Below are 12,396 nucleotides of genomic sequence, written 5' to 3' on the forward strand. Positions count from 1 at the left end.
ACTGACAGTCCAACTAGAAACCAAAATTTTTCCATCCAATAAGAAACTATCCTTGATTGGCATGATCTGAAAATTCTATGATGTAATTTTAACTACTTATAGTTTTTATTTTATTATGAATTCAATCAGATCTGTAATCCCGAAGGTGTGGATGGATGTTCCTTCCAATGATGAAGTTCATAAATTGTCTCTACCAGGCCAGTTTTGCTCACAGCTTCCTACAGTCAATACAGGGGGTCTATATACATACAGCCTTCTTTTTTCTCGATATAATAGGCGAAGCATACTGGCTGTCTAGTGGTTATTCCTACCACCCACCACATGCCCTACCCATCTTATTTTCATACATTTCTTGGATACATCTTTTACTTTGGTTCTTCTTCATAGTTCTTTATTTGTTGTATTTTGGAGCCTGCTCATACCCATCCATGAGCCTCTCCACTGCCCTCTGGTTGATAATCAGTTTTAATTCTGCAGAAGCTGTCTTGGTCCTTAGTTTGAAGCCATCTAATACTATCCACCTGAAAGATTTTTAGGAAAAAATTATTGATATCTTTTGTCTTTATGGTCCCTTCTCTTTCTCCTATCCATAGTTCCATTCATTGTAATACTGTAATATGAGAGAGAGACAGAGAGAGAGAGAGAGAGAGAGAGAAGGAGGGAGGGAGAGAGAGAAAAAGGGAGAGGGGAGAAGGGGAAGAGAGAAAGAGGGGAGAGGGAGAGAGAAGGAAGGACAGAAGGAGAGATGGAGGGAGAGGAGTAGAGAGTGAGAGAGAGAAGGAGGGAGAGAGACAGAGTGAGAAAATGAAGGAAGGAGGGAAAGAGAGAGAAACTGAGGGAGAGAGAAGGGGAGGGGAAGAAAGAGAATGGGAAAGGAGAGAGAAGAAAGGACAGAGGGAGAGAGAAGGAAGGACAGTGGGTGAGAGGGAGAGATGGAGGGAGGAAGAGAGAATGAAGGAGGGAGGAAGGAAGGGAGGGAAAGAGAAGGAAGGAGTGAGGAAGGGAAGGAGAGAGAATGAAGGAGGGAGGGAGAGAGAAAGGGGAAAGGGAAGAGAGAGAAAGGTGTGGGGAGAGGGAGAGAGAAAGCAGTTAAGTAAAACCAACACATTATAGTTTCCTACCTCTGAAAAAAGAGAGATATACAGCAGATAAAGAACTGTCCCTGGAGACTGGAAGATCTGAATTAAAATACAGTCTCAATATTTATTAGATATGTGACCTTGGGCAAGTCACTTAACTGCTGAATGCCTCAGTTTCCCCAACTGTAAAATGGAGATAATAATTACTTCCTACTGAGGTGGTTGTAAGGATCAACTAAAACAGGAAGTACTTGGCACAATAGTTCATTTATATCAGTTTGATTTCTCTTATCCATCCCTACCTTCCCTTCTGGGTTCAGTTTGATCATTTCAATGAAACAGAATTGTTTTTGTTTCCCAGTTGCGCTTTCCTTTATGCTTTTGCAGGGATTGTATATACAGTTCTCCTTTTTCAGCTAACTTCACCTTGCATCCATTCATATCTTCTCATGCTTCCTATTTATCATTTCTTGTGGTGAAATAATATTTCATTACATCCATGTAGCACATGTCTGCCTCAGTTTCCCAATCTGTAAAATGGAGAATAAAAGTAGCTCCTACCTCCCAAGGTTATTATGAGGATAACATAAAACAATATTTGTAAAGTGCTTTGCAAACAATAAAGTACTATTATTAAAAAGATTTTAGCTTCCAATTTGGGATGGTGCCTCACTGTTTTCTTCCCAGTCTTCTGGTACACAAATGTTTCCTTATTCCCTTTTTCTACTTTTTACTCCAATAATTGTAATACAATCAATTTTAGCTGGATCAGCCAACAGCCCATCAGTTGGGCTTACCACAGTGGGGCCTTTCTGGCCCAACACAACCTCCCAGACTGCTTCAGCCTCCACGGAGAGAAAGTAAGGCCCTGGAGGGCAGGAATTCTCTCCCTTTTGACTTTTATTACCAATCTGTAGCTGAGGGTGTGGCTCCATAAATGCTTTCTATTTTTTCCATTGATTCATTCACTGGATTAGCTAGGTTGACTAACACCCAGAGCCCTAGATGTAGCTCCAGGCCTAGTGTCAGGAAGATTTGAGTTCAAATTTCAACCTCAGACACTTCTGAGTAGGCTCCCCCCTTCCCAACTCCCTCCCCCCCCCCAATTCCTTTAACCTTGTCTGCCTCTGTTTCCTCCTCTATAAAATAAATTGGAGAAGGAAATGGCCAACCACTCCAGTATCTTTGCCAAGAAAACCCCAAATGGGGTCACTGAGTCAGAGATGAGGTAAATGACTGAACTATGTAATGAAGTTAGTAATTAAGCAAGTATTGAGCTATTTACATACAGTTGAAGATTCTTTACTTTTTCCTCCAGTTTTCATAGGGAAACTGAGGTAGGGATCTTGACCTTCCCAAGGGCAGAAAAGGAGTTAGTGGAAGAGCAGGAAGGGACTTCTGCATCTCCATTACACTAAAGCACTAAATCATATGCTTCCCCTTGACCTTGTTTTTATTGTATAAAACAAAGGGAGGGAGGTCTAGTGGGAGGAGAACCTTACATTGTTTGAAATAAGCTTTTGTGGGTTCTCATGCCCCAGGCATAGAAGGTTTTTTGCCATTACCTTTCATTTCAAATCGGGTAAAACAGAGTAATTCTCACAGGAAAGAAGAGAAAGGTCTTGTAAACACAAACTTTTTATAAACCAGGAAACTTTACATGCATTTTCTAGAACTTTCTAGAAATATTTTCTTTTGTTTGTTTTTTCCCTCCCAACCCCCTTCATGTTGTTGTTTTTTTGTGCAGAGGGCAGATCCTCCAAAGTGACAGGATGTCTCCATAAATAAGAAACAACAAAAGATTATTGGTATTTGACCCAGGATCACGATTACTAGGAGAATGTTGTTTACCTTCCATATAAGTGAAGACAAAAGAGCTAAAATTGGACCCTAAAACTCAACATTGATCAACAATGTTTAACTTAAAATGGAATTAGACATACAATCAAATTCCTAGTCAAGGTAGAAGAACATGTGTTAAGTCCAAGGAGGTTATTCATGCCATTTTATTCAGTTGTTTTTTTCATATTGTGATAAACTTGCTAACCTTTGATGACTTTTATGCGTCTTTAGAATTTGGAATCCCTTTTTCAAAAAACTTTTTTGTGTTAAGAGAAATTGAAAAATGACTTGACCTTTAAGCAACCCTCAGTGAAGTAGGAAGCATAACATAAATTGTTATGTAAAAAGTTACTAATTCAAATTATTTTCACCCAGGAACATTTTGTCTAAACTTCCTAACGTCTAAGCTGGAAGAAAATTACTGATCCCTAATAAGTATTGTCTTCAATATATATTTTTGCTTCCTATTTGGTCCATGAAAGTTGAGCGATTCCCATCCCAAGGGCTAGATCCACAGTAATAATAACTGTGATTTGTTTATTTTGCACCTTACTTTAACTCTGTGCTATACTGGACAAAAATTGGGAGGGCAGCGTTTCTTGCAGTAGTTAGAAGGGGAAAGCAAGAAGCATTTTTTTTCTTTTTTGATAAGGTAGTGAAAAAAGAGAGACACACTGGAGAAAATTCCCATTTACTTTCTTGCACCGGGAAATGAAAAGAGAGGGCTAGTTGGCTGTTCCCTCCCCTCCCCACTTCAAGCTTAGGTCTCTGCTCTCGGGAAATAATAAGTTTTGCTTTCTATACATAACCCGGGAAAGAACCTATTAAGGAGAGTAGCTGCTGCATTTTCCCAGAGCTGCACCCATCAGCTTTGCACCCAAGATGTTGAAGTGGAAAGATGCTGGCGTGCCCAGCAACCACTAGTCCTTCTCGGCCGGCACGCATAGGATAGAAGAGCTTTTTCTCCCAGGTTTTAAGAATTCTCCTTCCCTCCCCTAGGTTCACTTCCCCCTCTGGGGTTAGGCAAAGCTCCTCTTTTTTTTTTTTTTTTGGCAGCGGAGTTCTTTCTCCCTCCCTCCCTCGAGCGTCCGCACGGTCGCGTCTCGCCCCTCCTCCCTCCCGTGTGACTGAGCAACCCTGCGCTCTGCAGCTGCGGGGCTGGCTCGCTCGTGCGCGCGCCCTCTCTCTCTCTCTCTCTCCTCTCCTTTCCTGACTCGTCCCTCCCTCCCCGGCCTCAAATAGCGAAGCGCACTCGCCAGTGCAGCCTAACACACACACGCGCACACACACATACACACGCACGCACACACGGTTGCACACGCAGCAGCAGCAGCTTTAGCGGCGGCAGCAGAAGCAGCAGCAGCAGCAGCAGCAAGCAAACAGCAGCAGCGGCCGCCTCCACCAGGCATGGCACTGGGCTCTACCTCATTATGGCAGCCGCGCGACACAACACCCTCGACTTCCAGCTCTGTGCGAAAGGTAACACGCGGTCCCCCCCACCCCACGGGAAGCCCGGTCTAACCGCTCCCGCTCCTCCCATCTGCACCCCCTACCCCAGCCTCCCGCCTCCTTCTCCAGCTACTGGAGTCTGCTGGGGTAAGCATCGCAAAGATTGAACAATACAGGATTGCCTGGGAGCGAGAGGAAAGACGCCTTCCTCGTCCTCCCTCCCTCCCCCTAGGTCTGGGCGTCTTTTTTTTTTTTTTTTTTTTTTTTTTGCTCCTCACTGGGATAAGTCGACCTCCCCGGGGTGCGCCTTTTTTTTCTCCCAAAGGTGAGGGAGAAGGCGGCTGGCCGGAGCCCTAGGGGGCCAGCTCCAGGGAGTCGAGCAGGCCGGCGGCCGGGTGCTCGCTGCTTGCTGCAGAGGCCACGCTCACGTTGCTGCCGCCACCGCCGCCTTTCCCCACTGCCTCCCCTGCCCCGCGCTTGCTCTTTCGCTCTCGTTTTGCAAAGCTGGGGCCTCCCTCATGCAGCGCCAGCCCTCTCCCTTCCATGCTTGCTTGCAAGCTGGGGTTTCCCCCACCCTCTCTTTTAGACCCATCCCAAGTTGATAGCTTTTTCTCAGTGTCGACCTGTCAGGTCTTTCCCCATCGTCAACCCTCTCCCTTCGCCTTTCCCCGCCTTTAAAATAAACGTTGGGGGTGGTGTGCGGGCATCTCTTTCCATTCCCGCAGCTTATCCCCGACCCTTCCTGCATCAGCCTTCCTCCATCCATGCCCTCCGCTTTGCATCCTCCCCCTGGAGGCGCACCCCGTTTCTCTCCTCCCCCCCCATCCCTCCCTGAGAGCGTTTTTAGCGAAGACTCTGCCCTGAGGATTCCTCTTGGGTGGGAGGGCTCGAGGTAGGTGGAGGCACCCAGGCTAGTGAGGAAGTACAGAATTGCCCCGGACAGGAAGGTGCATGTGTAATGCTTGTTAATATTGTCTTTGCCGCATGCGTGACCTTATTATGCTCTTGGAGGAAGGTAAGTTTCCCTTCTAGGAGGCTGTGGCCGCGGTTTCCTACGTCTCACCTCAGCTTTTTATTGGACTTCTCATCAGAATAATTATAAGAGCTAACCGCATCTTAGACAACATATTTGCCAAGAAGTATGGGGAGTGGATAGAACTTTGGGGGAAACAGGCTTAAGTAGTTATTTAGTACACACTCCTCCCCCGTTTCTTTCAGCGAGTTGTAGTGCTAGGGCCGAAAAGTTAGTGGAATGTTTGGAAAGTTCCCTTTTTCAGCAAAGAGCTGATAGGAAAAGTTCCTCAAGTGGATATAAACGTTAATTATTATTGTTAGGATGATCTGATTGGGGATGGAAGTTTTCTTAAGGAAGAGATCGAATGAGAGGGGGACCCCTTCCGACCCACTGGCATCCAGCGTGTTATCAAGGATGCTGGTAACCAGAAGGGCTGAACTCCTAGAGAGTTAATTCTTTTCACTACTTTTTTAATAGCCTTTAGTTAATGTCCATCCCTTCCTTCCCTTTTTTAGGGTTTTGAAATTTGAAGTATCTTTTCACCAGTGGTCAAGTTCAGTGGATTGACGGTGTAAATTGGCTGGGGTGGGTAGCCTTTTGAGTCCCCTTCTAGACTGTAGTCTGTGATTGTCGGGAAGGAGGTCTTAAGTCGTTAAAGCTATAAATAGCATTGGGATTTATTTACTCTAAAGCTAGAGGGAAGTGAAAATACAGATAAAGAAGAGATTATTTATTAATAAGAGATTAAAGAGGTGTAGATAATATTAGACCTGAGGAATGATTAAATCTCCAGATTTAAGATTCAGGTCAAGGAAGTACTTATCAGAGTAAGTATCAGAGTTCTTTCTTGATAAGAGATTTTCAAAGAAACTAGCTTTAATAGCTAGTGTTTATATATTTAAGAAGGATTTACAGACATCTCTTTTGAGTTTCACAATTATCCTGGGAGGTAGGTGCTCTTATCACCATTTTACTGAGTAGAAACTGAACCAGCCAGTTATATGACTTGGCCAGGGTCACTCAGCTAGAATGTGAAACTGGACTTAAACGCCAGCATTCCTAATGATAATCCCAGTGATCTTTCCATGCTAATCAACAAATCAATTGCTAAACATTTATTAAGCATTTATTGCACGCGGTGCACTGTGTTAAACAACAACAACAAAAAAAAAAAAAGAGGTGGGAGGTAAAAGATAATCCCTTCCCTCAATAAGCTTGTATTCTAAAGGTGAAGACAGCCAGCAAATATATACAAAGCAAACTGTCTACAGGATAAATGGGAAAAATTAACAAGAAGGTTTGGGAAAGGCTTCCTATAAAAGATGGAATTTTAGCAGGGACTTAAAGGAAGCCAGGGAAGTCGGAGGAGAGAGGGGAGAGCATTTCAGGCATGGAGAGGAGGGACAATCACCCAAAATGCAGGGAGGTAAAGAGTGAGTGTCTTGTTCTTGGAACAGCCCTGGAGACCAATGCCACTAGATTAAACCTCTGAGTGAGGTGTAAAAAGATGAATACCTTCTTGAAAAAAAAAAAGCCCATAAACTTGAATAATACTTTGCTCATAGATTTTCAGATTTCTTAAATTGATGATACATTGTTTTAAAACTAACTCACCTTTAATATTTATTTTTTTAAATTCTAGGCTCCACACAAACAGTTACAAGACAGGGCTAGGACCTACTTGGATCATTCTTAGGATTTGTTTTGGCCTTAATTTAGCAAAACTATCCCACAACTCTATTAAGTTTCATTGTAACTGTTTGATTTTATAAAAATGGAAGAATATAAAATTAATTTCTAAGGGCCAGCTGTGCTTGGTCCTTGTGTCTAGCTTATTAAAAAAAAAAAAAGCAAGGACATATTTTTGTTTACCAAGACTGACCAAAACCCAAGAAACAAAATAAAGGGAGAGTTATTTAATATTGGTCCAAGTGCCAAAAACTGAAAGAAAATGTAGGCTCTTGCAATTAGAACAGCCAGGTGAGGAATCAACAGATCTCAACTTGGCAGTGTTGAGAAGTATTATCTAAATACCATGAAAAGCATGCCAAGAGGAACGAAATTTAAAAGGTGAAAAGACAGATTCAGGGCAGGGTGTGTATGGAGAGTGGAATTAAAAGCTTTTATAGAGTAAATCCCTTATAACAAAGCAAAGTTTAGCCTCCTGTAGGGTGTGCTTGCCTGAAATATAATTAATCACTTTGTACTTAACTAGATTTTTTCCCCCTTCTTGGGTATCAGAAAAAGAATGCCCTAGTCACCTCTCTCTTTTAATGATTTTAATGGATTATGGACAGGAAAGTTTTAGGATGACTTTTTCTTAAGACCTTCCAGGGCCTTCCCAGGCCTGATCAGTTTTTGTGCTCTAGGAATGTAAATTTATATAAAAAGTCTTCCCAATCTTCCTTAATGCCAACAATGCCCTCCCTTTTGTGATTTGTCTGGTTCAGTCATTGCAGTCACTTTGTGACCTTGTTTGAGATTCTCTTGGCAAAGGTACTGAAGTGGTTTGCTGTTTTCTTTCATCACCTCATTTTACAGGTGAGGAAACTGAGGCAAAAAAAGATCGTCACTTACCCAGGGTTACACAGATAGGAAGCCTCTGAGGCCAGATTTGAACTGGGATGAGTCTTTTTGACTCCAGCCTGGTGTCCCCTAGCTGCCTATTTCCCTCTGATTATCTCCTGTTTATCCTGTGTACAGTACATCCTATTTGTAGATACTTGTTGGCATATTGTGAACCCCAGGAAAGCATTTCTTGTATTTCTACAATTTAACACTGTCCCTGGCCCATAGTAGGCACTTACTAAATATTGCTGGACTCTAATTTAATATTAACTCCAGCATAACAACAAAGTGATGAGACAAGAAGATTGGATTTGAAAATAGTTTTTTGAGTATCTTAAAAGTATCTGATTAAGTATTTCCATGAGAACCTCCATGACCTGGATGTTAAATTTGGAGATTTAATCATTCCTCAGCTCCAATATCTACATCCCTTTCATGTCTTATTAATAATAAATAATCTCTCTCTCTGCATTCTCACTTCCCTCTAGCTTCAGAGTAAGTAAATCCAATTCTGAACATCATTAATTTATCACATTTATTATTTGTTTAATTTATTATATTGGTTATATATTTATTATATTAATAATATTATTTGAGTTTTTTGATTTTATTCAAGTTCAGAATTGGGAATATTAAAGCGGGCAAGAGAGACCTGAAATCTAGTTCATTCCTGTTCATGTTCCATATGGAGAAACAGGCTCAAAAGGTGAAATCACTCTTTATCTCTCCTGAGTGAATGTGTAGAAATAATTTATTTTATAAATATATAATATATAATACAAATAAAGGATTTGTAAAGTGGTAAAGTATTATATAACTAGGAAATGAATTTAGTCCTTCCATAGCTATGAGACTTTTAAGAAAAATCACAGTTTTAGTTGTTTCCTGCAAAATGCAGATAGATGAGTTGATTTTAGGTATCATTTAAGGCTGAAGATTTTTTTTTGGTTGAATACCAGACTTTATTTATCAACATTTTTTTTCTTTATTTTATTCCAGTAACAAATTTACACATAAGTTTTCCAAAGTTACATGATTCATGTTATCTCCCTGCCCTCTTCCATCCCCTTCCCGGAGTTGACAAGCAATTCCATTGGGTTATACTTGAAATAACAGACTTTATTAATGTATTTTAGTGGACTTCAGTGCAACATGAGTAGTTAAGTTAAACTTTTGTTTTAAGGAAACCAAAATAATTTTTGTTGCCGTGTAGCTCATAAACACTGCCTGAAAGCAATTTAATTAGATCAGAGGTAATGAGAACTAGTATAGCCCTTTTAAGATTTGCAAAGCCTTAACAAATATCTGATTTTGTTGTCACAGTAGTACTAGGAAGTGCTGTTAGACACATTTTGCAGATGAGGAAACTGAGGCACACTGGGTAAGTGACTTGCCTAGCTAGAGGTCACATTGTAAGTGGATGAGGCTGGATTTGAAGGCCCGCTGCTTTCTCCCTTTATGCCCTCTGTGTGAAGCCAAGCCATGCCTGCCTGTCCCAGCTGAGACCTTTTTACTTTAAACCTTCTGTCTTAGAATCAAATCCTATGTATTATTGGCTCCAAGGCAGAAGAGTGATAAGGGTAGGCAATGGGGGTCAAGTGACTTGCCCAGGGTCACACAGCTGGGAAGTGTCTGAGACCAGATTTGAACTTGGGACCTCCCTTCTCTAGGCCTGGATCTCAATCCACTGAGCCACCCAGCTGTTCCTGAGACCTTTCTTTCCCCTCCATTTTTCTTAGTACTTTGTGTGGCTCCCAGTTTTGCTGCTTTTCACATTCTGCTTCTTAATGTGGCCTATTCTTCCCTTTCCCCTATTAGTTTGCAAAATCTTGGGGAATTTTGAGAACCTGATCCTTTCTTTTTCACTTGGGTATCTTTCCCAGTACTGTACATATAATACATTCTTAAGATTATTTTTATCTGTAATAATAATGATTATTATTCTATATTTATATATTTTTAATATTTATTTTATCTTTTAAATATTTTAGTATTATAAAATAGTTTAAATAGTTGCAGTCACCACTATTAAGAGTTGGAAAGACACCCTACCAGGACAGCTAGCGTTTTCTCCTAGTGCTAATGATGTCATGGAAACTTGGCCTCTCTGGACTGTATAGCTTTTAAGTGGTCTTAATGCTAATAATACCTTTATTATCTCTACTTTAGTCTGTGCCAGTCATCTCTGTACCTTTTGTGGTTGTTTCCTTTTTGTCTCCCTGGCTAGGCTGGGAGCTCCTGGAGAGCAGGGCTTGTTTTTTTGTCTTTCTTTGGGTCCTCCCAGTGCCTAGCATACGACCCTGGCACGGAAATAAGCATTTAATCAATGCTTGTTAGCTCGAAATCTAAAATTGAGCTAGAGTACCTACAGAAAATTCATAAACTATCCTGATGGATCTTTAAAGCAAACCAGGGGGGCAGCTGGGTGGCTCAGTAGATTGAGAGTCAAGCCTAGAGATGGGAGGTCCTAGGTTCAAACCTGGCCTCAGACACTTCCCAGCTGTGTGACCCTGGGCAAGTCACTTGACCCCCAATTGCCCACCCTTACCACTCTTCTGCCTTGGAGCAGAAGATTAAGGGTTTAAAAAAAAACAAAAACAAACTACAAAACCTGGTCTGTTTTGGAACATTTGCAAGCTGGAAGACTCAAGATAGGTCAGGTCAGAAAGAACACCTCAGTTTTGGTATTCAGAGTTCTGGCTTCTGTTCTTTGCTCTGGACTGGCTCACCTTGGTCAGGTGACTTACTTTGCTAAATTTATTCCATCCTCTCAGTTTCCTAATTGTTAAGATTCTTGAATTGTTTTTCTTTTGTAATTGGATTAACATTTTACCAAAGAGAAGACAGTCTAATATGATTTTTTTTCCCCTTTAAAACCTTTATTTTTTGTCTTAGAATCATTACTCTGTATTGGTTCCATTACAGAAGATTGGTAAGGGTGGGCAATGGGGGTCAAGTGACTTGCCCAGGGTCACACAGCTGGGAAGTGTCTGAGGACAAATTTGAACCTAGGACCTCCCATCCACTGAGCCACCCAGCTGCCCCCAATATGAATTTTTTTTTGACAATAACTCAATCAATGTGAGATTTAATATGCCTGGGCTAGATGAACTCTTAAAGACCCATTTCAGCTTTTAATCTACAGTAATTCTTTGTATAAACCTAGTTGCTTTTCTTCCTACCAGTAGGGTTATAGAATGCTAACTGTGAAAGAGACTTTAGGGATCTAATATTCCCAGGGCCTTTCTTGAGAGAGGAGGAATCAAATCCCCAAGGTCAAATTGCTAGTTAAATCACAAAGCAACTACATATTTTTATTTGTCATTCTTTCAAAATTCAGGGTCTTCCCTCCTTCCCTTCCTTCCTCTCTTCCTTCTTTCCTTTCCCTTCCTTTCTTCCTCCCTCCCTCCTTACCTTTATTTCCCCTCTCTCCAGATTTTCTATTGCTTAATGTGTCTTTTTCCCCATCATCTCCTTAAAGCAAAGAAAAATGATTGAATCTTAATATTAGGAAAACAAAAATTGATCAGCAAAATGGGACTGTATTTTCGCATTCCTTTAGGGTTCCTTAAACTGAAGAAAGCCATGAATCAGCAAATCCTCTAACTGGGTTTTAAAGTTGCCCTTATTTCCTTGGACTATATCCCTTCCTGACTCAGGCAGATGTTTGTTTTTGCTTGACTATATGTGTATGTCTGTAAGAAGAGTTCTGCTTTTCTTTATTCTCAATTGGGAGAGTATATGGGTAGGAGAAAGGGCAGATTTTTGTCCATTGAAAAAACAATTTTAATTTTTTAAAATCCTTACCTTCTGCTTTAGAATCATTATTATGTATTGGCTCCAAGGCAGAAGAGCTGTAAGGGTAGGCAATGGGAATTAAGTGACTTGCCCAGGGTCACACAGCTGGGAAGTGTCTGAGGCCAGATTTGAACCCAGAACCTCCTGTCTCTAGGCCTGGCTCTCAATCCCCCGAGCCACCCAGCTGCAGGCCACAGGCAGACCACCTATTCTGTGCTCCATGGAATATAATCTTCAAGCCGTGAGATTTTTCTTTGCATTGGCCATTTTTAGATCATCTCCAAATTCCAGTGGGGCAGCTTGGATTCCAAATTGAAAGACCTTGGTTCTGTCCTTGTTATTAGCTGTGTGACCCAGCTAAATTGTCTAACCTTTCCTCATTTTCGAATGCTTTTCGAAGCCACTTGATAGGGAGGGATTAAAAGATATCTAGGAGGTAGCAGGGAGCAAAGAATTTGACCCGGGACTTCCATTCCAAATCTTGTGAGGAAATAATGGCTTTGAAAAAAATCCTCATAAATGGGAGGCAGCTTTTTTTTTGTCTAGAGATGGCTTTGAGGCGGGGCTGGAACCAAGTCACGTGGCCAACCACATGGCCCAGTAGGCGTCCACATCTCTTTCCATGATGCCATGTTGTCAAAAATT

At 41.5% G+C, this 12,396-nt stretch overlaps 1 protein-coding gene across 1 annotated transcript in view; it reads left to right on the forward strand.

Moving 5' to 3' along the window:
* Positions 1–3,862: 3,862 nt before the first annotated feature.
* SMS (spermine synthase) overlaps positions 3,863–12,396 on the forward strand; it is a 69,099-nt gene continuing 60,565 nt past the window's right edge. The window contains exon 1 of the mRNA XM_044670142.1: positions 3,863–4,400. Coding sequence (XP_044526077.1) covers positions 4,352–4,400 — 49 coding nt within the window. The 5' untranslated portion in view covers positions 3,863–4,351. The remainder of the gene's footprint in view (positions 4,401–12,396) is intronic.

This window comes from Gracilinanus agilis, chromosome 3, assembly GCF_016433145.1.
Source record: "Gracilinanus agilis isolate LMUSP501 chromosome 3, AgileGrace, whole genome shotgun sequence".
Taxonomy (NCBI): Eukaryota; Metazoa; Chordata; class Mammalia; order Didelphimorphia; family Didelphidae; genus Gracilinanus; species Gracilinanus agilis.